The sequence below is a fragment of the Mustela nigripes genome, chromosome 15 (genome assembly GCF_022355385.1).
Source record: "Mustela nigripes isolate SB6536 chromosome 15, MUSNIG.SB6536, whole genome shotgun sequence".
Lineage (NCBI taxonomy): Eukaryota > Metazoa > Chordata > Mammalia > Carnivora > Mustelidae > Mustela > Mustela nigripes.
In genome coordinates, this window is record NC_081571.1 from 56,607,304 (window position 1) to 56,634,040 (window position 26,737).

Below are 26,737 nucleotides of genomic sequence, written 5' to 3' on the forward strand. Positions count from 1 at the left end.
AAAAAAAAAAATAAAATAAAATGTACATCACTACTACCTCTCACTTTCCAAGACAAAAGTCAATTTCTTAACAAGTTACAATCCATTAACACCTCTTTACCTTATTTCCTATGTGAAATATTATCAGACGTAAACTACTATTAATTCTTGTAAATAAAAAGAAAAACAGGGGCGCCTGGGTGGCTCAGTGGGTTAAGCCGCTGCCTTTAGCTCAGGTCATGATCTCAGGGTCCTGGGATCGAGCCCCTCATTGGGCTCTCTGCTAGGCAGGGAGCCTGCTTCCTCCTCTCTCTCTCTCTCTCTCTGCCTACTTCTCTACTTGTGATCTCTGTCAAATAAATAAATAAAATCTTAAAAAAAAAAAAAAACAAACCAATCTTGGTAATAATTCTGACTAAATAATCCAGGTAATAATCCTGAGAAAGATCAATGCATTTAAAAAAAAATCAGGGGCACCTGGGTGGCTCAGCCATTGAGCATCAGCCTTTGGCTCAGGTCATGATCCCAGAGTTATGGGATCGAACCCTGCATCAGGCTCCCTGCTCAGCAGGAAGCCTGCTTCTCTCTCTCCCACTCCCCCTGTTTGTGTTCCCTCTCTTACTATCTTTCTGTCAAAAAAAAAAAAAAAAAAATCTTAAAAAAAAAACAAAAGTATTCAGTAACAGTTACGAAAAGAAACTCATAAATTCCTTAACTGTTATATTTAAAAATTACACAACAAATGAAAATTAAAAAATCAGAGGGTTACTTAGATGGCTGCGTTTTTTAGTTAAGGAAACAGAGAGTAAGCTTTGTTCAGGATCATACCTAATGTCAGCTGTTAACTCAACAGCTGAAGTCTCCAAATGACTCGCAATGTTCCTTCAGTATACCACATAATTTCCCTTTTAAAAGTCCCATGGTGCTTATGTTAACATATCATATTGCAAAGAGACAAAGATACATATTTTTAGATTTTAAAAAAGGTAAGGGGGAGGAGGGAAAGAAAGAAACTATTGCTAAGCTGCTAAGGAACAATAACATCCTATACCTGAAACTGATAATGATACACAAACCTTAAATATTCATGTAATTAATCATTTTACTTTCTTAGTTAAGAAGGGTCTTAGGGAGATAATTTGGACAGTCTTAAGTCTTTCTGTAGACTAATCAAGGTGGTACACACAGATGCCACCTTTATTCTTAATAAATCACTGTATCTTGAGAAGTACTCAAACATCATTTCACTGATCAGTCTTTCCAAATCATATCATTTAATAGCTACTGCAATGTCTTAAGATTTCGGTGTATAAATTAAGTTTTAAGTTTTCTCTTTCAACATAAAAATGGGCTTTTAGAATAAAGAATCACTGAAGGGTTTACTCAGTGTTGTTCAGAGGAAGGGGAAATTTTTTATATTTGTATACTTACTTGCTTTCATAACGACAGAAGACACTGTATAGATACTAGTTTTGAGTATTTCCCAGCCTTCAATTTGATGATGGGAAACATTCTTCTATCCTTCCTAAGACTTCTCTGAATCACTAAGCTCTAAGGATTCTTCATCAAAAACCCCTACAGACTTGGGGAATGGGAACAACCAAGAATAAGCAAAAACAAAATGCTATTCTATAAAGAAGTTCACTGAAGATGACTGAAAGTTACACACTTCTAAATAACTGTTTTCCTTAAAAGATTCTTTATAGTATTTACAGTATTTCTTCATAAAAATACTACCATTAGTGATTTTTCAGTTAATGGTAACTCTATTACTAAATGTACACTATCAATTCCAAATCTCTTTTATCCTAAAGCTATATAAAACACATTAAAAAAGAAAAAAAGAAGCAAACATACCAGAAGAGTTCTGTAAAAGCTATAAATTTCAGATTCTAAATCTTGACATAAACAGATGCTAAGTATAAAGTTTTTAGACCTCTCCAGAATTGGTCATTACTAAACAAAGTGTAACAGACTTATTTTCTTTATTCCTTAGTTACTTACTATCAAGGTGATAAACCTAATCAAAGTTAATACTTAGATACTGCTAAAGTCAGTAGCATGGACTAAGATATAGACAAATACAGGGGGGGAAAAGGGAGGCATCATATGGGGAAAAAAATTAAAGATTTTATAGACTAGGGAAAAGAGATTTTTTCAAATCTTTAAAAGAATGACTAGAATTCACTTAGAGGAAAATGGACTCCAGGAAAATCACCACCAAAAAAAGAAAAAGAAAAAAGGCAGGAAAGAGTGAGAAATAATGAGCAGAAAAAGGCTTGCTAAGGTAAAAAGAAGATCCAACACAGAGACATAAGCCCCAAATAACTGAGATCTAATACGCTACGAATAAAACAGGTATGTAGCTGGGGAAATGAAGTTCTTAACTTCTGTAAGAAGTTAACATTAAAATAAGTCTGAAAGTACAGTGGTGGTAGTATAAATCTCAGGAGGAGCATACGGCTAGGACACCACATCCAGAGGCCAAGAAACTGAAGGTGGGGAAGAAAAAGAAGCGGATGACAAACACAAGTGAATGACTCTCGGGTTTTTAGACTGCACAACTTGGAAAATGGTGGTAGAACTTCCAGAGTCGGAGTGAGGAAGAGAGGTTAATTTAGGTGGCAAATCATCATTTTTTAAGCACATTATGCCTGAAGTAATGTAGAGGTGCCCAAGACGAAAATCTGAAATACAGAATGAGATTCAAATTCAAATTTCTAGAACTGCCTTAGTTTAACATGGCAACTAAGGAAGAGGATACCCTGAAAAACCAGTGAGGAGAGGTTAGCCGTTTCATGGGGTGCTCTACGTAACATCTAAGAATCAACTTTCTACATAATCTTAATCATGGAAAGAGCCATGGATATAAAATAGAGGAGACCCACATTCTAGTCCTGACTCACTAATTCCTAGTTTATCCACCGGGCCTTACCTTCCTTCTAAGGTGAGGACACAGAAATGAGAAAAATGATCTAATCCTATTCTGTGATTCCATATATCAGATAAGACTAAAGACCAGAGCATTCGCTCATACCTAAATGGAAAAAATAAATAATACACCTACACAAAACTATGAGATAGGTCCATTTAATCAGTAATTACCCCATTGTTTAAAAAAAGAAATGACAAATGACAATTGTCAGGCTATGTACAACAGCTGTTAGTAATAGGTAACAAATTTACATTTACATCATCCTTTCCAATTAAAAAATACTTTTAAATGAATCATTTTATTTAATCCTCACAAAACTCTGTGAGCAACACAAATTTACAATCATCATTTCACCAACGAGGAAAAAGAATCGGAAAGGTTAAGAGCACTGCCCAGTATCATGCAGTTAGTAAGTGAAGAGCCAAAACTCAAACTCAGGTAAAATTTCTAATTTGTGGCCTTTTCCATTAGGCTGCGAGAGTTTTCAAATTAAAATGCACAATGTCGCTAAAGAAAATACAGTAATAAAATGAGAAAATGAAAAGAAGGAAGCACATAGACATATAGTGAGAGGCAAATATTAAAATGCTGATGCAAAAGTTAAAAAAAAAAAAGGCAAAATTTTTTCTTTTTCAGCAGATGGAAAGCAAAAAGGTAGGAATAAGAGATACAGATACTATTAAGAAGCAAGAGTTTAGAACTATGAAAAAAATTAAAAAATTAAGATGCCACCTGAAAACATTTATGAAGCCAAGACAAACAGATCATGCTATTATTCTTCTTACCTTTTCAGTTGCTGAAACAGATGGCTTTGATACAAAACCCAACCTGTCCTTCACAGATAACTTAGTTACATTCTAAAAAAATTAAAATGGACATATTCAGTGTTTCCCCAAACATATAGGTCTGTTGGGATTTTGAACATTCTGATTCTACTAATATATTCTAACTCGTTAAGTATACTGATGTTAATCACACAAACCTGGGCCTTTTTCAAAGACAGAGACAGAAAGAAAATGTGTGTGGAAAAACAAACAGTACGCAGTATTATGCACTCATAAAAAATCATGATGTAAAGTAAGGTTTCAACTAGGTATTTATTAAAGTCCCTCCACTGATACAGAATCATTAATTCTTAGAATCCTATGTTGACAAGTGTTCAGAAAGTGTGAACACTGTAAATATTAGATTTGAGAAACTAAAATATCTGCCTGCTTCTTGAGCTTAAAAATAAAAGCCATTCTTTCCTAAAGTATGTTTCTATAGCCAAATACACTGTATCTGGCGATGATTTGAGATTACAGGATGGGGAATTATTATCACTGGGGTTTTTTTAGTAATTGAAAATTATCAATTTCCGTTCTGCATGTTTCCATACAATCTCATTATCTGACTCTTCAGGAATTACCTAGAAGACTATTTTAATAAAATAGCATCCTAACTATATCCTAATGCTTACACTGAACAACAAATGCTAAAATACATAGAGAAAAAGAAAGCTAAGTTTCAAAGACAGAGGGTGCAGAAACAAGAAACTGCCACTCAAGTGTGGAAGGGAATGACATGTGGAGAAGAGAATCTGAAAGTCAGGAATGAGTGATGCAAAGTTCTGAGAACTATGTAAGTAACTTGAAACAGTATCATCAAGCATGCTAAAACCTGATGGCTTAAGCCTTCCCTTCACAAAAGCTTTTGGTGCAGTCTACTGTATCATCTTCTCTGGAATAGAAATGTAGTTAAGTAAAAGATGATGGGAAAAATAAGATTTAATATAATGAACTTGATTTTTCAGGCAGTTTTGCTTAAAATTAATTCCTTCACAAAGTGAAAGGGAACTCAAGTATTAACTAGAGAGAAGAATTTAAAATTCAAATACTATAGGAAAAACAGAATGTGAAAATCTTATGCTAATGGTAAAAAGAAAATTTACACGCAGAGTTCATATATGTACAGACTGTATTTCTGTATAAGATACACACAATTAACTATAATTCAAATCACAAGGGACACTAATTTGCTGAGAACCTGTTATGAGACACACACAATAAGACTTTTCATTTACCTGAGGAAGGTCTGAACTGGCACTCTGTGCTTCTGCTGGTTCAATAGTATTTGAAGGTACCGGACCCAATCGCTCTTTAACTGACTGCTTCACAACAGGCAAAATGGGCTGCTGGACTAAGGGCTGCATTACCTCAGAATAAAAAAAAAAATGTTAAACAAGAGGATCAGCTCATGAACATGTCAAGTAACCTCTGTTATTTGTTATTACATTGCCCATGCAGAAAGTTTTAAAAGTGCAGCTTATAATCAAAACCTGTCTTCCAAATTCCTTCACACACACATATGGATGTTTTTCTTTGCATAAATTAACTTATTTATAAAGGAAATAATGAACAGGAGAAAATTCAATCGAGAAACAAACTGCTATAAAATCCTCCTGTAAGCAACTGATCTAACATTAGTGACTGATTCAGTGACTGAAAAAGAGAAAGGGAAGGTGGGCGGGGGATGGAAGGATTTCCAAAATGAACACACAGTATGAGTTTCTGAAATATGTATAAGCCACCACATACTGATTGGCTCCTACCTACTAGGCACTTTTCTATATGCTTTTTATCTTATCATCCAATGATTCTCTAAACTAGGGACTAACTTCTCAATAAAGAGAACAGGTTAAGGACATTAAATAAGTTCCTTCAGTCTTCACAGTTTTGGAGAATCTGAATTTAAGTCTACCTGACTGCAGTACTCCTGCTCTTAAACACTATATGCTAAGAGCTTTCTAAGAAAAGCATTGAGTTTCACACAAATCTCTCTCTTACCTTTGGAGAAGTAGTTTGCAACTGCTGGGTACTTCCTTCTCTGTGCCAATAAACCTTAATAAAGCGATTGTTTAGTACTGCTTCTGTACTTGATATAGCTTTCTTTGCTTCTTCATATGTTGCAAATTGGATAAGGGCACCTTCAGGATCACCATTATAAGCAACCTAAGATTTAAAATATTAAGACCAGTGAATCCCAAAAGAATCCATCGTTTCATCCAATAAAATTCCTCAAGAGATGAAATTCTGGTCCTTCCAGGAAGCATTCTATCTTTACATCTAGATTATTTTCTTTCTTACGTCTAGATTATTTACCACGGTTTACTTTCACTCCCAAAGAAATGTTAACTAAGGACTGTATTAAAAAATGCAAACTGAAACAGTAGTCAGATACCATGTTTTGCTCCTCAGTTTTGAAAATTTCCCTAAATTAATATTACCAGGGCACTTAAATTACAAGAGGAAAAGAATATTCTGAAAACTTTTTTGTGTCTACATCTAAATGTGGTAGATAAAATTGAATTGCTGTAAAAAGATACTCAGAGATGTTCAAGATTACGTAACTGTGGAGTAATATGTATACCATGGGTCCACATATTTTTTAATATATATATCTTTTGCGCATGCTAACTGAAACACAAAAAACCTAGAATAATATATGATATATTTTTAACACCAATAGGATTATGGGGATATATGGGGAAAGGAATGAGAAGTACACAAAGAGTTAAGGTGGAAACATTTCCTTTAAATTCTATATAAACTTCTATTGCCCCCGGGCGCCTGGGTGGCTCAATGGGTTAAGCCTCTGCCTTCAGCTCAGGTCATGATCTCCGGTCCTGATCGAATCCCACATCGGACTCTCTGCTAGGCAGGGAGCCTGCTTCCTCCTCTCTCTCAGGGAGCCTGCTTCCTCCTCTCTCTCTCTCTCTCTCTCTCTCTCTGCACCTGCCTCTCTACCTACTTGTGATCTCTCTCTGTCAAATAAATAAAATCTCTAGAGGGGGAAAAAAAAAAACTTCTATTGCCCCACACCAAGCAAGCATGCATTTTTTCATGTTCTTTTTATATTATTTATTTATTTATTTCTAAAGATTTTATTTATTTATCTGACAGAGACCACAAGTAGGCGGAAAGGCAGGTAGAGGCGGCAGCGGGGGGAAGCAGGCTCTGCCGAGCAGGGAGGCCGATGCAGGGCTTGATCCCAAAGCCCTGGGATCATGACCTGAGCCGAAGGCAGAGGCTTTAACCCATTGAGCCACCCAGGTGCCCCTATATTATCTTTTAAATGTCAAAAAAGCAAAATTTTCCAAACAATCGACTTCAGTTGTACTCTCTAAAAGTTATTTTTATCAGGTTATGGGAAGTAATTATTTTAGTTGAAAAGAACACCATACATACTGGAAAAAAAGCCCAACATAATTACAGTATTTTTGACATATATAATGTTAACTCATACTAAATAATCTCATCTAAATCTAAAATACCCAACCCAAGGTCTAATTTTAGGTGAAGTCATATACAAATTACACTGATACTTAATCCTTAAGGATGTTCAAAAGTGATAGAGGAAAAAGTAAATATTTGAACTAATTAAGTATTCCTTAATTAGCTGATATTTGGGTCCCCCAAAAGTTAACGTTTAAGTGCTTCCTGATATACAAGCAGCAGAAACATCCTGACTAAAGCATTCTATTGTAATGCTTCAAAGAAACTGAGGAACACTATTAAAGATTAGATATTCCTGGGCACCTGGGTGGCTCAGTCGATTAAGCATCTGCCTTTGGCTCAGGTCATGATCCCAGCTTTCTGGGATCGAGCCCCACGGTAGGGTCTCCTCTCAGTAAGAGCCTGCTTCTCCCTCTCCCTGCCACTCTCCCTGCTCGTACTCTGTGTCAAATAAATAAATAAAGTCTTTTTAAAAACTAAAAAATAATTTTAAAAAGATTAGATTTTTCTACTCTAATTATTTAAAGTTTGCTATAATTTTGTAATAACTTCTATTAGGTAGAAAGTATATAATATGATCAATCAAAACTCCTTGCCTTCTGAGAGCAAAAAACTTACTCAAAATCATACATCGTTTTAAAAATATAGTTTTGTATCATTCCAATTTTCCAAATTTAGAATGTCACCAAATTTTCCATATTCCTTTATAAAAGTGTTTTTCTTACATTAAAATCCCTCCCTAAATAATTAAGCAAAGACCATAGAATTACTGCATAGCTCTTACCTGTAAGTTAACCAAGGTTCCAAATCGACTAAAATGTTCATTAAGTTTGCTGATATTATTTAATTCTGGAGGAACTTTTCTAAGTTCAAGTTTGGTGTTTTCATTTCCAAACTGAACCTTCTTCTGGAAGCCTGGGCTGTTTGTTCTATTAAAATTTGGCCTGTAACAAAAAATAAAGTTGATTAATATATTTATTTATAAATCCTAACCCCTGTCAAGCACAGATTAATAAGGTTTTACAATTTAAGTTCTATTGTTTTTTCAAACTGAAATTACTGGTTGATAAAGAAATTTTCTTCCAAAAACTGAAATTTCTTAATTACTACTGTACATATCGTTCACAGAAGCTAACTGAGAAGGCTTCTCCTATGCCATTTATTATGTCCCATTCGAATCCACGCCCACTTAAGCAGGAAAAGTCCAGTGCTCTTTCAGTAAATTTGCATATGCAATTTTTGTTGCACTTCTGCAAAAGCTAGCTTACTGAAATGTATCCTATTCTAAAACAGTGATTAAACAAGGTATAACCGTCTCAACCACTTTCCACTTTAAAAAAAAAAAGTCAAAACTGTAAACCATACATTTGGCGCTTGAAAAAAGGCCAAAACTGTGGCCCAGAGAGGTTACACACTTTCCTTACATCACAGAATTACAGGCAGAGCCAGAACTAGATAGTACCCATTACTAAATTATGTTAAAGCTCTGAAAGTGTGATCCTCTCTCCTTTAACTTACAAATGTTATAAGAGAATCTTCACATGCACCCCAGCATTCTGGTTCTTTCAATTATCCTCTTTCTCTGAAGCCCTTCCCTGACAACTTTAATGACTATCCAGTCTCCCCAGCTCCCCAAAAGATCACTTTCCAGCTCTAAACAGGACTTGCCTACATGCTAAAGCCTCTTCCCAAACCTGACCCAACTTCCTTCTCAAATAGTGGTCTCATGACTACCCTTTCTATAGGTAGTTTTCACTGACATGTCTAAGTTAAGCAGTGTTTTTTTCTGGACGTGGGGAAAGGAAGGAAGAGGAAAAATTGTGTCCTTGACTACCACAACAATTCTGTAGGAAAATACCCTCCAAGTACCTATTAACTTACAAATATTTAGAAATCAATGTACACTATAGTGTGAGACTGCTTATAAAACAGAATTATATAAAGCTCATTTTGAAAGAGAATACTATACTGCCAAATAATACTCCAGTATCCTAAAAATCACTATACATTAAAACTTCTCAATCCTGCCAGCTTACTTATCAAACCAGGTCTTCTTTGTAGGAGCTCCAGGCTCCCCGGAACCAATGGTTCTTTTCCTTGATTCCGAATCCACTACTATCCTCATACTGCTTTTATTAGGAGGTTTTTCTATTTGAAAAGAAAAGAGAGCACAGATTAATATTTTCTGTTTACCACAGATACTTCCTTAAATGCATACTGAAAACAAAGTTCTGGCTTCTTGTCCAAATATACATTTTTAGAAGAAACAGAAATAAATACAGATTCAAATAGAATAATCTAAAGGATTTTAACTTATTCTGAATTCACTTCATATCTAACTAAAGACTCAGGAATTCTTACATGACAAATTACAATATGACTCTATAGGCCACTTCTTTTCGAGGTAGCGGTTGGGGGGATGGTAAAGGTAAAATCAATGCCACTGTTTTCATTGGCCATCACCCTCCCCGTAAATAAATGTACAAATAAATCAGAAATTTAAGTTTCTGATTTATTTAAGGCTTTGAGTTCATAGTTTTGAAATCAAATGCACAACCTAAATTTAACATTCATTCAAATTTAAATTTATTCAAAATTTAACATTAACCCAATGACCTTCAAGAATTGATAACTTAAAAAAAAAGAATTGATACTATGATCTCCCTGATATGAGGAAGTGGTGATGCAACATGGGGGCTTAAGTGGGTAGAAGAAGAATCAATGAAACAAGATGGAATTGGGAGGGAGACAAACCATAAGTGACTCTTAATCTCACAAAACAAACTGAGGGTTGCAGGGGGGAGGGGGGTTGGGAGAAGGGGGTGGGATTATGGACATTGGGGAGGGTGTGTGCTTTGGTGAGTGCTGTGAAGTGTGTAAACCTGGTGATTCACAGACCTGTACCCCTGGGGACTAAAAATATATGTTTATAAAAAATAAAAAATTAATTAAAAAAAAAAGAAAAAGAAAAAGAATTGATACAGTTGTGATTGAAGTTGCCTATTTAAATATCAACACAGTAACACAAAGCACACTTGATTTAGAAAGGTATTCAAGATTGAAAGCACACTTGATTTAAAAAGGTATTCAAGATTGAACTGCAGTGTAAAAGAGCTGGACACATCTGCTACTTCCAACACTTTACATTTACTTAGTTGGAATGTGACAAACATAGGTACATTTAACCTGTTATTCTGAAACAACACTAAAGCTGAAAACATGCAAACCTTAATCCACATAGAAAAATATAATTTTAAAATTCTTTTTAAAGATGGATAAATTGATTGCATACATCCTGTTCTTAATATTTCTAAACACATAACTAACCAAAATAACTTAAGGTGTTTCAGCACAACCTCTTATGGATCGCTACAACTCGATCTCCATGCAGGCGATCACATCAATTTCTCCACCACACACTGAACTCTTGTCCAGAAGTCAGTCCTCAATTCCTAACTTGTTGGTTTTCTCTGGCCATCTAGTTCTCAAAATCCTACAGGTTTCTCAAAACTCAAAATTTGTACATACGAAGTACAAATTATCTTCATATCAAACGTACTTTTAAATCTTTCTTAAGCATTTCTATTAATGAAACTATTATTTGATTTCTGAGTCGGCCCATATCCCTTCAATTCACCTTGCATATATTTCCTCTCATTTCTCATCGAAACAACCTTGGTCCAAACTTGCATTACTTTTCACCAAGTCTAATGTACTAACTGAATTTCTGCTTCTGGAGTTCCTTCCAGTAATTCGTCCCATATAAAGATCAGCAAAATCAGTGCCCCAGAGCTCTGCTGTTTTCCTTCATCTTCAACCTCTTCCTCTGAACTGGAACTTCCCATCAACATTTAGCAAGCTCAAATTACCCCATTTTTAAATAAAATCTCATAAAACTACTTCCCCGGCAGACACCACCTTCCTTTGCTCCCCACCCTCACAGCTATTTCCTAAGAGATGTTACACTTGCTAACCTGCTTCCCTACCACCCAATTCACTAATCCTCCAAAAACTGGCAGCCGTTCTCATTACTGCACTTAACTTTCTCATCCTGAATTTGCTGATGTCCTAACTGTTGCTTAAGCTTATAAATATATCTCAGTCCTTCTCTTACTTGACCTCTTACCATTAAATGCTGTTGATCACTTCTTTTCCTATCTTCTTTGGATTTTTCAGGACTCCTCACTCCCTGCTTTTGTTTGTGCCTTCCTGATTTCATTTTCTCAGTGACCTACTTAAGCTCCCCCTTCTCTGCCCACAGCTTCAAATACTGGCGTTCTCCAAAGTTACTTACTTGAACTTTCCAATCTCGCTCTACACAATCACCTTAAGACATCTATTATCATGGCTTCATTCATCATTTTTAGTGATTCTCAAAGGGAAGAAAAGTATATCAGAAACACACGAGAAGAGCTTTCAGAACCCATATCCGTCAGGCTTGCAGATTTGGATATGCCTCATTCCATCTCCCTATACCTCCCATAATTACTAACAGCACAGAAGAAAAGATTAAGAACTACTGCTTTACATGCTCATGATTAAAAATCTGTATTTTCTAAACCATCTCTCTTTTAAGAGACCTGGCATCCAGATCTTACTTCCAACTGGATATTTCTCTTCAAACACCCCAGGACACAACAAATTAAACACTTCCAAAACTAAATTTATTTTCCTACCAAATCTGTTCTTCCTCTCAATGATATTATCAGCTGCCCAATTATCCAGAGCAGAAATCTGATGTATTCAATTTCATGCTCTCCATTTCACCCATTCTAAGTCCCGCAATCCAATAATGTCATCAATTCCACTAAATTTAGATCTTTCATTTTCCACTATTAGTACCCTATACCCCAGCTAGTATACTTACTGTCATCTCTTTTTCTAGAATTCTTTAAATGCCCTTAACTGGTCTCATACCTCCCTCCATATATCTCACTCCCTCTGTTCCAGTCATCAAGTTTTCAGTTTCTCAAAATGGAATGTATTTGCTTTACCTACCCCCTTTCTCTGGCTAAACCATCCTTTGTTTCCACAGCAGATCAGGTGGAAACATCCACTATCTAACACTGGTGATATTCATAGTGCAAGCTGGCAGCTTCTTTGCTCAGTGGCACCTTCGCAAGACCAGTTCTACAAATCCTTACTCTTGCCTCCCACCCGGTTCACTGACTTTCTTGAAGTTTTTGAGTTATCAAATATCCTTTTTTACTTTAATATGTTCTTTATCCAAAGGTTCACTAAGAAAGGCAGTGATATATTCTCCCCTAGTCATTGTGATGTGTTTGTTCCAATTCATCTATATTCTCTGACTCAGACTGCCTTTCATTGTTACTTATTTAAAGAGTATTAAAAATGGAAGTAAGTTCCTCTTGGTATTCAATTAGCAAATGAGTCTATTAGTTATATATACTGAGTTTTCCCCCACAGTATCCTTTTAATAAGTTGTTTTTAAGCTTAAAATTTTTAGCCCTGGTTTTGTTGACAGCAAAAGGAAAACCACCTAGCCCTTACTCCTACCTATATCCAGTCAAGGAACATCTATCAAATTCTCTACCTCCTTAGAAATCTGGAAAGGACAATTCTCAGAGCCTCTCAGGCACTTTTATTAGTAATTCTAAGGTATCAATGGGCCTAAATTTTTTCTTTTGTTTAATGATGATGATTCCCCATCAATTTAAAGTATTGAACAATATAATTATCACATAATAGCCTATAACAAATTTAAATTAAGCCTATCATCTATAGATAGTAAGAAATGTACACTGATTATGTAATAAATAATATAAAAACTTTTAATTATTTATCTGTCACCATCCAGGAAAATAAGTTTCAAACCAAATGGGCAAACGATGAAAACATTTTGCGGGGGGGATAGGGGGAGAGGAGGAAGAATGAGAAAAGATGAGGAAATAAAAATATAGGTACTACTCAATTAAAATGGGGGTGCTAAATCAGTTCTGTGGTATATAAAAACAATGTTATTAGTGGAGAATATATTCCTAAACCACATGACAAATATACTATGTGATATATATGAAGAACAGTACAAAAATAATCACTATATACAATGAATCTATAGGAAAAGGCATTCAAATTTCTAACCATACATATTAGACATTGCTCTCTCAATGGGGTCACTTCCCATAACTTGTAACTACACATGTAGAGCTGAAATTACCATAACTGCAATTTCTACATGGTAGGAGATTTATGTAAGGAACATGATCCCTCTTCCTTTTCTTGACCACCATCAGAAAAATTTGCCTGGCATTGGAATGAGTCTAATATTGATCTGTAGAAGCATGTATTTTTGCCACACCTAAGCAGCTAGGTAAGAAAGAGATGACTTCATGTAGGAGGTTCCAGTAAAAGCAAAGACTATAGGTATGATAAAAAGAAAGGTGCTAAAGCAATGACCAAAGAAGAATGGGGTTTTCTCTAAACTACGCAGGAGAGACTTGGGAGATGAAAAGCCACAATCTTAAGTGGCTTATAGTTTTCATTTATAAACAATCTTATCCTTTATAAAAAACTCAAAAAAAAATTTTCTTCTGTTGTTATTAATGAGAGCTATTAGAACTCCTCAATAAGAATTTAAAAAGTGTGAGGGAAAAGTTATATCCACGTGAAATGCTTTCCTGTAAAATCAAAGATGATATAAATTAAATTGGTTATAAATTATAATGTTCCTCATACCTCTGTGACAAAGTCCCCTGAACACTCAAGAATGACCAAAGAATTTGATCATTTCAATGAACAAATAAAAAAATGCAAAGTATAAGTATTCACAAATTTACTAAACCACATTAGGCACTACCATTCAACAAGTTGCAGTTTTATTCATAATTGATGAGGCATCAATCATGATCTTTTTGTTGTTGTTGTTACTAGAAAAAAAAGGCAAGACTACAAAGAAAATGGGATTTAAAAGTTAGCTGAAGTAGTTAGGGAAAAAATATATTTTATTGGCCTACATACATTTTCCGTTATGGAAGACAACCCCTCACTTCCTGTTATCTGTAGCCAACGCTCCCTCTTTCAAATTAATGTGACCTTTCTCCCTTCCTCTAAACCTATCAGTTTGTACTTCTAGCAGAGCAGTTTTGCTGCCCCAGCTTGTGACTTCATCTAAACTCCTACCTTCTTTTCTCATTTAGAAATTTTATCAAGAAGTCTGTCCCCTCTAAGAAAATTTTAAAAGCTGGTAAGTCACTTCCTAAAACATAATTCTTTTTGATTAAAATATTATGATCAAACCAGTAACCAATTCTTCTAAGTAAAATATGTATCAAGCACAAGTTTGTAGAAGCTTGTAAAGCTTACTTCATTATCCAATCTACAAAAAAAATCTTCAGGAACTAAAGCATTTCTCGATCTGAAGGCCCCTGAGATCACCACCCAGCCAAAGGCAGATGCTTAACTGACTGAGCTACCCAGCACCCCTAAATCATTACTTTCAAGAGCGCAAGACTACAAATAACAGAGGTGCCTGAGTGGCGCAGTTAAATGTCTGACTCTCCATTTCTCTTGATTTAAGCTCAGGTCATGATCTCAGGGTTGTGATATCAAGCTCCCTATAAGGCTCCATGCTGGGCATGGAGTCGGCTTAATATTCACTCTCTCCCTCTCTGCCCCTCCCCCCTTAAATAAATAAAATAAATCTTTACAAGAAAGACTGCAAATGATACAAAATAAACCCCCAAAAAGCTACCTTAAAAAATATGTATTTTGGGAGCACCTGGTTGGCTCAGTCGATTAAGCATCTGCCTTCGGCTCAGGTCATGATCACAGGGCCCTGGGACTGAGCTCTGAGTCAGGCTCCCTGCACGGTGGGGAATCTGTTTCTCCCTCTGCCTCTGCCTCATCCTCTTCCCAGCTTGTGCTTTCTCACTGGCGCGCACTCACTCTCTCAAATAAATACAGTCTTAAAGAATTTTTTAAAAGATTTATTCTCCTTTAAAAAAAAAGAACTTTCAGGAAATTCCTTTCCCCTCCAGTGATGGAATAAAGTGTCACCAGTAACACAAATAAAAAACTACACATTACCTTTTCTCTTAAGAAAGACCAAACTTAATCACCATCCCTTATTCAACCCCAATAAATGCAGGACCATATTCTTTATAAATGTTTGCCACTCTTGATATGAAAATAAGAAGAAAAGATTAATCATAGTACCTCTGGGTGGCAAATCCATATCCCCTGATGTTAGTCCTATCAAGTTAGGCCTTTGTGCGTGCACTCTGTGTCTATACATAGGTCTGGAAGTGTTTGTTATGCTTGGGGCTTCAGGATTGTAGCCATCTGTGTCATATGTATCTGGTAATACAAAAACTGTAATTAAAAAACAATTATAAAACACCACTTGGTAATTTTTTAATATTGATAAAAGAAAAAGCAAATTATATAACATTACTAATACAGAGCTAACATGCTACATGCATTAAAAAGAAAATTTAGTTTTCTAAAAATAAAAAGTTAAATAGAAAATATAACAGTAAAAGAAATTATATATATGTATATATATGTAATTATATATACATATATACACACATACATAAAACTTAGTCTTTTAAAAATCCAAGGGACTTATATTTAATATACAATCCCCATGCCTACATTTTATTCTATATGATTTTACTAAGAAAAATAAACCTAATAGAGCTAGTCACTCTCTAGACATTTTTAAATTCCTTATCTAAAACTCTGCTCTAAACCCTCACTACATTATGAATATAAAGAGGGGCAAAACTGCACCTGCAGTAAAAAGAGAGGGTGGAGCAGGAGGAGGCTGGTGATGAATGCCAGTTGTTACTACAGTAGGAACAGAACTGGTTGCAGAGTTTGGGGGAGCATCCATGCCAGATGGCTGCAAAGGAGGAAGTGGAGGTGGTGGTCCTGTCAAAACCAAAGAATAAGAAATATCATCTGAAAGCAAACAAATAAAATAAGTTATTGTATATCCAAACATGATATTCTCATTTATCAGCAAAATTATAGTATCTATAAACTCAAATTCTTATAACTATATTAGTTTTCTAGGGTAAAATATCCTTTTACTGTATTCCAAAACAGGTTTGTCTTAAGCTATAAAGTACTACTGAGAGCTGGGACTCGTTGGGGATGTGCTAAGTCAGGGCCCCTCCAAACCACAGTAAACCATAGGTTTGGCAACACCCACAAAGTGCAGGTATATTCTAAATAAGAGTATCTTGCCCTTGGTTTCTAGCAGGAATCTTTAGGATTACTTCAGGTAGTTTTAACAAAAGCAAGCATCAAACTATTAACTTCTAAAAAGGCTATGAATGGACAGATAATGGGTACTGGCAAACAAATATATTTACTTACCTGTGACAGGTGGTAGGCTGGGTGGTAATGGGCCTGGTGGAGGCACTGGGGGTCTCAGATTCACAGGTGGAGGTGTAAGAATTGGTGGAGGTGGGGGAAGTCCAGGAGGAGGTGGTCCTTCAACAACTGGCGGCTGTGCTGGGAAAGGCAGCATGCCAGGAAGATTCACATCTTCTACAACTACAGGGTCACTTCCATGGTCAAAAGGGCACATGTCTCCTCTCATACAGAAACCCTTTTCTGTAAGCAAGAATAATTAGAAACATGGAAAGTGTCAGATAAATAATTGTCTGTAAGTTAACAAAGGTAAGATATTTAAAAAGAAGAATATTTTTAATATTGGGCCAGTATAACTAACCATAACACAAGAGCTAATTTCCAGTAACATAAAATACTTATGATGTAAATACAGCTAACAAACACATTAAAAAATATATCCACAAATTAAAATGAGTATACCTAGCTATCAAGCAGGCATAAAACTTTTACGTACTCTCTGTCATTAGAAGCAATTCCTTTATTTATTTTTCATTTCCTTTAAATTTCACTTAAAACTCTGAGAATAATGCAACTATAACTTTAGTACAATTTACAAAGCTTTTACAGTAAAACTTTGAGTCTTCATTTATAAAATTCTTATAGGTGATATTCACATTTCTAGGTTCTAATTACATGCCAATAACCATTTATTTCTAAAGAAGTGAGTTTTGTCAAGAATGTTTCAGTAGCAGATTCCCAGATAACAACTCAGCAAATACTACTCTTGTTTGATAAACTCCAAAAATATATTAAGACTTATGTGTAAAGAAGCAGTGTCTTTAGGCTGATATACAATAGTCAGTAGTGACTAACAAAGGTTTAAATAATACTGAAGAATTCAAGAAGTGCCTAAGACTAACTTACCACCATTAACTGGGCTGTCCATGAATAACTGTGCAACCTAAACTTATAGAATTTACTGGAAATACTAATTCAGTACTTCAGGAAACAGTAAAAACTTACCATCATAGTCTCTACACCGTTTCTTTGGCATTGGTGGTCTTACATAGGAGTTATGGTCCACTTGGTCCTCATGAAATTCAGACCAACTTTCGGTAGTGTTATTGCCATGATGAGTAGGAGCAATTACTGTAATAGTGCTGCTCAAAGTAGGTACAGGGTAGTGACCAGACGAAATATTTGGTACCGAAGAGACAGGAGTATAATTGTTTTCTAGTGGATCTGTTCTATCCAGGTCATATTTAGGTTTTACTAGATCCCTTTCTGCAACAAAATATAAATAACTTATAAAACTATATAAAAAAGTCACAGATATACAAAATAGTGGTATTTTTCCTAAACACAGAGAAAATGTTCACATTGTACACAAGCCTCCTTTTCTTTAAAAACTACTAAATGAATACACAATGTTCCAAGATAAGCTAATTTTTTTTTTCAATATGACCTGAAGTATAAAATCGCACAAAATTTGCTGTACTTAATGAGCTTTTTCTCCTTGGAGTGCTGTTTACAGAAAAGAGATTTTTTATTTTCTTCAGTGCAATCTTAGTATGCGTAACTTCAGCCCGCAAAACAAAATATACAGTAAAGTACGGTTATTTTTTCTGTGATGAACATTTGAATTGTAATTCACCTAAAGATCCCAGCATGGGTTTTTAATTAAATAGAATACACTATTAATAGTATTAGTGGTGGAAAACTATTTATTGAAGATGGAAACAGATGAGCCAAGAGAAAGGAAAAGGAGTTCATACTAAACATGAAAAAAAAACATTAACTGGGCTATGTATGGTCCCAAGGAGAGAGAAAAGGAATTAAGGAGATTAGTGAAGTGAAGCCATGTGCAGAAAAGACCTAGTATACCTAGATCACAGAAAGGGAAAATGCCAGGGCAAGTATAAAGCATATAAAAGGCCACAAATATTATTTCCCAAAGACTAAAGGTGACTACACAGTAAAGGCCAAAAGAGTAGCAAAAATCTAAGTTTGAGTAAAAGTGTTTTACTTGAAAGTGTTTTAGTTGTTTTATTGCCTCCAATATCTTCCTTTCAATAACACACACTGGAAAATAAAATGTTGGAAATGACATGCTCCTGCAAATATATTCACCTGAAATGAGACTTTTAACTGTTTTCCTGATTTTAAAAGATAACTCTTATATAATAAACTGAACATATTTATACAATCTAATGAATTTTATCTATGTATATACATGTGAAAGCAAACACAACCAAAATCATATACATAGATATTCATCACCCCCCAAAATATCCTTGCCCTCCCTGGTAATTCTCCGCCCTTTACTCCATCCCAGGCAACCAATGATCTGTTTCCTGTCACCAGAGATTAGTTTGTATTTTCTAAAACTTTATATGCATGTATATTCTTTTTTTTCTGGCTTCTTTCACTCAGCATTATTATTTTGAGATTCATCCTTTTGTGACATATACCAAAAGTTACATTCTTCTCTTCCACTGTATGGATCCACCAGTTTATCCACTCACATGACATCTGGGTTGTTTCTAGTTTCTGTCTATTTCAAAGGAAGGTACCATGATCATTTGCGTACAGTCTTTGTGTGGAAATACACTTTTGTTTCTCTTAAATAAATAGGTTGGAGTTGGGATGGTTGGGTCATTTGGTAGGTGTAGATTTAAAATTTAAGATACTGTGAAAGTGTTTTCCAGAGAATTTCAGTTTACCTCCATCCTTAACAGTATTAGATAAAGTCAGCCTTTTTACTTTTAGTCATTATAATGGGCATGCAGTGGTGATTCACTGTGGTTTTAATCAGCATTAAATAAAATTTTTAAAGGAAATTTTTAAAAAACATTCACTTAGACCACAAAATACATCAAAAAAAATAGAAAAATGAAGACAAGGCTGACAAAAACTAAAACCATTTTTAAAATCCTCAAATATAGCTCATTCACAAAAGAAGAATGCTAATCGGAACACACACATATGTGGATTATTTACCCCGGCTTCGTGTTCTGCTTCTGCTTCTAGTCCTGCTTCTATCCCTATCCCGGTCACGAAGCCTCTCTTTACTCCAGCTTCGACTCCGACTCCTGCTGTAACTGCGACTTCGGCCTCGTCTTCTATTGTACCGGTCTCTGTATGAATCTCTCCGAGGAGGGTTTCGATCATAATCTCTTTTGCGAGAACGATCATCTTTTTTCCTCTCATCACGACTTCTAAAGAAATAAATGATCACTTTTAGGAAAATAATTAAGTGGATACAGAAAAAACTCATTAAATGCAAAAGTCACTTTTAATTCCTGTAAACATCATGATTCTTTATTCCACCACATATTTAGGAAACTCAAATTGAAAAACTGAACATTATCTGCTCAAGAACTCTAAAACCCCTTTAAAGGGAAAAAACTGTCAAAGTCTCAATCTTCACCCTTATACACAAAGACATCTATACATTTAGGATCAGTACATGCCATCTCCTAGCACACGGTGTCCTGTACACACATAACCTCATACTTAAAAGCATGTAGCCCACCTATTGCCCACACTAAATGCTTCTGAAATCTTAAAGGGAAAAATAACTTATTCACACTAAAGGGAAACTTCACGCAAAAAAGTTCTCACATTAAGATCTCACTGGAATTTGAAGTTAGAAATAAATACCATAATAATTTTTTTAAGCACTATTCCAGATCTCACTTCCAGGACCTACGAATCTGACATAGATAGTCTTTGTAAGAAAGGAACTGAGTTACAGTTTCCTAGACCAACAGAGTAGATATTACTTGCCCCTAGGTGAAAGACAATCAAATCTAAGCATTCATATAAAAGATATCCAATTTCTAAACACTGAACATGGTTCAATCAATCAATCACCTATTTTCTCTGTATCGGGAACTTGACTGGGGAGGACTATGATTTAGCCTTCTGGAAAACTTCTTCTCTCGCTCTTCCTCCTTTGTGATCTGATATACAAAGAAAAATATGCATTAAGTTTAGCAAATTATTCCTTGCCATGTTACTATCTCAATGATTTAATTGATATTAAAATACAGTCGTGAAATTATTCTTTTCTAAAAGCATTAAAAAAAATTTCTCTTCTAAGTACAATCACTTAATTTAACCACAGAAGAAAGGCTTGCTGAAACTTAAAGTGAATGCTAAAGAAACCCAAAAATGTTTATCTTAGAGAATAGTGGTGAGAAAACACTTAGGCCAATGTCCTCATTTTAACATTATTAGTAGAAAGTCAATTTTAATTCTTTCAAAATTTCAACACACACTCTTGTTTTGGTTCCACAGATTTGGCCTGGCACCAAACACATTAGGAAACATAGCAGAATGCATTAGAACTAACCAAGTCAGAAAAAGAGATATAAGAGAAAATGATACACAAGATCAAACAGCTCTCCAGTTCTCAGCAGTATGGCAGCTATATATTCCTCTTTCCTACAAGGGGCCTCCATTCATATTATATTATTAATAGAAAGCAGCCCTGGAAAACATTCCCTTTATCAGTGCTACTTTTCTGAGGCCAGAATTTTCCAGGCTACACTGTCCAGAACACTGGTTATATAGGACATTAACAGGTGTTACTAGAAAAAAAAAGGATTTAGAGGATAAACAAATACAGGAAATACTGAACATGCGGCTTCTGTAAATACAACTCAAGATTTTGCACTTTTAATAAGAACTCTAAGACAATCTGATGCAGGCAGTCTGCAGGATAATATAACAGTGTCCCAGTTCATGCCAGCTGTTCCAATACCCCTCTGGGTAAAAGTCTCTTACTGTCAGAAGTGTCCAATGTTGGGTGATAAATTAAATGGAAATCCTATCAATAGGCCAAAATCTGAGAAGCACTGCTTAAAAGCCTTCTTTTTTTTTAAGTCTTTTTGTTCTTATAAATACTTTCATTTTCCTTTTCCCACCCATTTCGACCCTTTCCCACCCAAAAAAAAAACAAACAAAACAGGGTACAATGCACCTTTTCCCTTCTACTTGCTTCAACACACACTCGCGAGTAATTTATGTTGAGAGATCATCATATTCCACAGTACATGCTCAACTGGGAACTTTTACTATACCCACGGTATTTTAAATCCAGGTTGTCATCTGACATTTTGACAGTTCTGAAAGATCAGGGATAAATATCCTTCACAATTGGTCAAGAAAACTGTGGAGAAATATTATTATGTCAATAGACGTAGGACTAAGGTTTTTGCCACTAACTCATTTTGGGGATAGACTTCTTACTGCTTCTCAAATCAAGAAGTCTGCTTAAGATTATCTAAGAATTAAAATATGATTTGCAACAGCAAATATCTAGAACTAACCCACCAAACTTCCATTGGTGAGCAAAACTTAAATAAATTATTGTGCATCTCTATGTGGTATAAGCAGTGTGCCAGTACGACAGCCACTCTTCCTTTCTTCCTTATTAACAGAAAAGAACCCCTACTGTTAGGTATGAAATACGCACAAAATTATTTCTGGTTTTCCCTTACACAGAGAAGTAATAGAGGTGTTTTATGTGCACGTCTGTGTAACTATATACATGTACATGTGTGTAGATATGTTCAGATACAGAAATAAAAATATATTTGAGATTACTATGTAAAGTTATACATATATTTATATTATTACATAATAAGCATTACTTACATAATCTGTAAAGAAAAAAGAGTATGAGGGGAAAAAAACCCAATCACATCTTCCATCACACAACAATCTCTTAACAATAATAGGAACTGCCATTTATTGAGAACATACTATGTGCTACACACTACACCAAGTGCTTTAGAGACAACATTTTATTATTCCTCAAAAAAACCCTATATATTTCCATTTCACAGCTAAGCAGACTAAGGCTTGGAAAAGTAACATTTTCAAACTCATAAAGCACTGACTGATAAAGCAAAAACTTAACCAAGATTTATTTGGCCTAAAGCAAGACTAACTGCAGAAATATATCAGCTTATCAATTAGTTATACTCGAATTTTCAATCTTTAAACATCAAATTGAGAAGATCTGAATTTTTATGATTACTCAGCAAGAATGGCAATCTTGTATAAAAGGTAAACTCTTGGGGCGCCTGGGTGGCTCAGAGGAAAAAGCCTCTGCCTTCGGCTCGGGTCGTGGTCCCGGGATCCTGGGATCGAGCCCCACATCAGGCTCTCTGCTCAGCGAGGAGCCTGCTTCCCCCTCTCTCTGCCTGCCTCTCTGCCTGCTTGTGATCTCTGTCTGTCAAATAAATAAATAAAATCTTTTAAAAAATAAAAAATAAAAAAATATAAAAATAAAAATAAAAGGTAAACTCTTCAAAATCTCTTAAAGGATGAAGTCATGCCCACTGCCCTGTGAAGGCCTTTATACATGACTACCCTAAAAACAGTACCCTACAAAATGCAGGCAGGACAGAGCAAATCGGTCTAATGTTAATCTAATTATTTTCACAGAACACAGATAATGAAAGTCCACAGATATAAGATACTATGCAGAAAACAGTTAAAAAGCAAGCCTGAGACTGTTGTCTTTAGAAAGGCCTGCTTCTTATAAGGCAGGCTCTAGGCTAGTATCTGAACTTTGATTTCTGGAGGGTTCCCATCATTCCCTGATAATAATAGCTCACCATATGCCTGAATTGTTTTGTCACTGATATGGCTCTAAGCTGAACACATGCTTTCCTCCAGGGAAATCGCAATTTTAGTACATAGTAGGCAGAAGGTGCATCTGTGACCAGCCTCAAAAAAAAACCCTGGACACTGAGTCTCTAATGAGCTTCCTCTTTGTTCAAATGTGTTGAAACTACTTGTTACGTGCATCCTTTGTGATTCTCCTAGGAGAAGTCTCTGGAAGCTTACGTCTGTTTTCCCCCAGACTGTGCAACACCTACTTTTTCTTTCGCTGATTTTGATGTAAGAAGTCATAGCCATGAGTATGACTAAGTGCTAAGTTCTATGACTGCTCCTAGGGATTATCCTGAGGATCCTTGACACAAATACAGAAATTAAAACTCAGTTTAATGATTCCTTATATTTTTAAAGAACATCTAAGATTTAACACACAAATCCTTACCTCTTCTTTTTTAATATCTTTTTCTTGGTGCTGAAAAAATTCTACCTTTAAGCTTCCTGATGATGGCTGCTCTGGAGGAGGTAGGTAACTCTTTGTATTCACAGCATCAAAAAGCTTTTCCACAAATATCTGTGTCTCTAAAAACAAAAACCAAGACAAAAAAAATGCAGATTAAAGACACTTGCTAAGACTGAATCCTCCTCTTCTACACATCAGAGTTCAATATGATGAGATATACACGGACTTTCCTAACTCTCAAATATATTACTAATACCAACAGCTTCCCAACCAGTGAGTCATGACACAAATCTTACGGTAATATTAATCCATTCAAATTCAGGGTAGTGGAACTACGATGGCCAGAGCTTCTGGGCCAGTCACTTCCAGCCATTACTAGACTCTGACCCTGCACCCAGAGTGCTGAACATAAATATTATTATTATCTATATAGTAGCAAAATGAAAAAAGTTAGAAGCAGTATCAAGCTAACATTCCAAGTAGCTTCTTAAGCAACACAATCTTTAAATAAACAAGCATTCATTTACTTAATCTTTTAAGGAAAAATACCAGCTTGCTTTAAGAAAGAGAATAAAGATATTAATGAAAAAGGTTTTCATTATAAATAAGCTATAATCAGTAATAATACTGTTTATTCAACTTTGTTACAATTAGAGTCTATTCTCTTATTGAGTTCCTTTAATATTATGATAAATCTTGCTTTAAAAGATTTATTAAAATAAACTAGTATTTTTAAACTAAAGATGTTACCTTTTTGAAGAAATACATCCAGTTGATCAATACATAATGCCTTTAACTCTTTCTCACTTTTGTCTTTCTTTACCAAAGCGAGAACATATTTCGCTAGGGCTGATGGATCTGCATCACAACTGAAGAAAAAAAAGCAATATTGATGGAAATTTAGCCATAAACAATTGCACATTCTAAAAATTCCAGTTACAGACTTAGTTGATATGATAAACAGTTAAGTGGATTAATACATGTAAAAAGCAGCTACCCATGGAAGGCAATAAAGAAATGTTAAGTTCTCCCTTATAGTAATATATTTTATATTACATACATAGCCACTACTCTGTATCCTTCCACATTTGTACTAATATATGTATTAAACTCAGTAGGCTTTATTATTACTAAAAGAGAAGTTGTAACACAGTACCATCAAAAACTATTAGCATGGAAAGAATAAAAATACAAAAAGCGCCCTTGCCTTACCTCCACCCCAAGTACTAGCTAGAAAACCCAGACAGAGAGGGCACTAGAGAAAACCTGAAAACATACTACAGGTTTAGAAACAGACCCAAATAAATAAATGTATGAATTTTGATTTTATAAAGGTGGCATCCAAGTCAACGAACAAGGGATGAATTACACAATAAATGATATTGAGAAAAGTTGATAGTTATCTATTTAATAACTAAGTTGGTTCCATAACTGATTCCATACAGCATAATAAATCTAAAACTGAAAAACATGAAACCACTAAAGTATTAGGGAAAAAAACAAAGTTATTTTATAACTTTGGAGTAATGAAGATTTTCTGAGTAATGACAGAAATCTATAAGAATAATTTGATTACACACACATACACACACACACACACACAAAAGGCAAAAACTTTGGAATGAAAGAGTCAAAAGACAAATAAAAGCTTCCCATTCCAAAAGGTGAATTCTCCTAATATGTAGTTTCTATCAGTAAGATCAAAGCCATAAGAGAAAGAAAACAAATAATATATATAGACTCTAAACAGAAAAAGAAGTCTAAATGAGTAAAAATACACCCTCATCCATAAGAAAAATTAAAACTTAAGCTATACTGAAATACAATTTTTCAGTTATAAAGCTGGCAAATATAAAGGTATGAAAATATATTCTGGAGGTAAGACTATGGGGATACAAGCAGTTTTCAAACACTGTGGCTGCTGTGAGGAGACTGGTAGCCCCTAAGGAATGGTAGCATACAATCCCAAGTGCAAATGACCTAGCAATTCTACTTCTCTGAAGTTACTTTACAGACATACTTACATATACAAAGTGACACATGCACAAGTCATTCATTGGCACATTCATTGCAAAATAAGAAATGTGCAAAATGTCCATTTACAGAGGACTGGAAAAAGAAATTATACTAATCTACACTAAAGAATGAATACAGCAAAAAGACACAAAAAAGAATGAGGACATGTTCCTGTCACAGAAATTCTCCTTATCAATTTGTTATGTTTAAAAAGCAAGGTAGAGAAAACTGGTCATCATGTTACCATTTGTGTGGGGGGGGGGAGAGAAAAAACTATGTATTTGGACTGGCTTATGTTTGAATAATAAACATATGGAAGTACAAACAAACATTACTGGGTTTTTTTGGGGGGTGATGGGGGTAGACAGTGGGGACTAACTGAAGGAGGAAAAGAGTGAGGCAATCAAGTTTTTGATGCCTGAGCCACGCCCATCCTGACAAAAAGCCAAATAATTGTTTTTCGATGAAGCTACAATTGTTACCCATTTAATTAATGATCACTTTATAAGTTAGGTTAAGTAAGAATAAAATAGTAGCAATAGCCAAACACTAATATCTACCGAACACTTAGTCTGTGCCATGAACTGTACATACTGTATTCAGCTCTATTCTGTAACAGTTCTACAAAAGAACAGAAGTAACGTATGTCACTGAATCAAACAGTACATCTTTTAAAAGATAATGAAGAGCTTTGGTTGCACAGTAAAACACCTATAGAAAAACCTGACTGCAAGTGAAATCAACAGACATTCAAACCATTTGTGTTTTGCTTTGTTGTTTTATAACGGCTACACAGATGAGTCTAATACAGCAGAAGAACTGACAACTACTCTATTAAGGAACTAATATAGCATTTATCATATGTTCTAAGACTTCCTAATTTACATTACTGTGGTCATTAAGTACATCTGCCAATTCTTCACTCCTCCCTTTGAAGGCAGAGCCTGATTCCCCACCCTTTGAGAGTAGGCTCGATTTAAGGACTTGCTTCTAAACAAACTGAACAACAGAAGTGAGGGTGTCTACCTTCAGAGACTAGGACTACAAAGTATTGTGGCATCATCCTTGCTCTCACTCTGCAATCACTTCTAGAGAAAACAGCTGCTATGTTCC

The 26,737-nt window shown here is 35.1% G+C and overlaps 1 protein-coding gene across 16 annotated transcripts in view; it reads right to left on the bottom strand.

Moving 5' to 3' along the window:
* RBM26 (RNA binding motif protein 26) overlaps window positions 1–26,737 on the bottom strand; it is an 87,169-nt gene that overhangs the window by 32,605 nt on the left and 27,827 nt on the right. For 6 of the 16 annotated variants that reach the window (XM_059377986.1, XM_059377979.1, XM_059377977.1 and 3 more), the window contains exons 2-14: window positions 24,359–24,477; window positions 23,591–23,727; window positions 20,389–20,477; window positions 19,513–19,730; window positions 17,536–17,796; window positions 16,534–16,773; window positions 15,943–16,113; window positions 15,364–15,519; window positions 9,225–9,336; window positions 7,973–8,132; window positions 5,740–5,904; window positions 4,977–5,108; window positions 3,700–3,771 (exon numbers count right to left, since the gene is read on the bottom strand). In XM_059377986.1, coding sequence (XP_059233969.1) covers window positions 3,700–3,771; window positions 4,977–5,108; window positions 5,740–5,904; window positions 7,973–8,132; window positions 9,225–9,336; window positions 15,364–15,519; window positions 15,943–16,113; window positions 16,534–16,773; window positions 17,536–17,796; window positions 19,513–19,730; window positions 20,389–20,477; window positions 23,591–23,727; window positions 24,359–24,477 — 2,032 coding nt within the window. The remainder of the gene's footprint in view (window positions 1–3,699; window positions 3,772–4,976; window positions 5,109–5,739; window positions 5,905–7,972; window positions 8,133–9,224; window positions 9,337–15,363; window positions 15,520–15,942; window positions 16,114–16,533; window positions 16,774–17,535; window positions 17,797–19,512; window positions 19,731–20,388; window positions 20,478–23,590; window positions 23,728–24,358; window positions 24,478–26,737) is intronic. The other 10 variants (XM_059377985.1, XM_059377984.1, XM_059377983.1 and 7 more) reach the window with 10 other exon arrangements.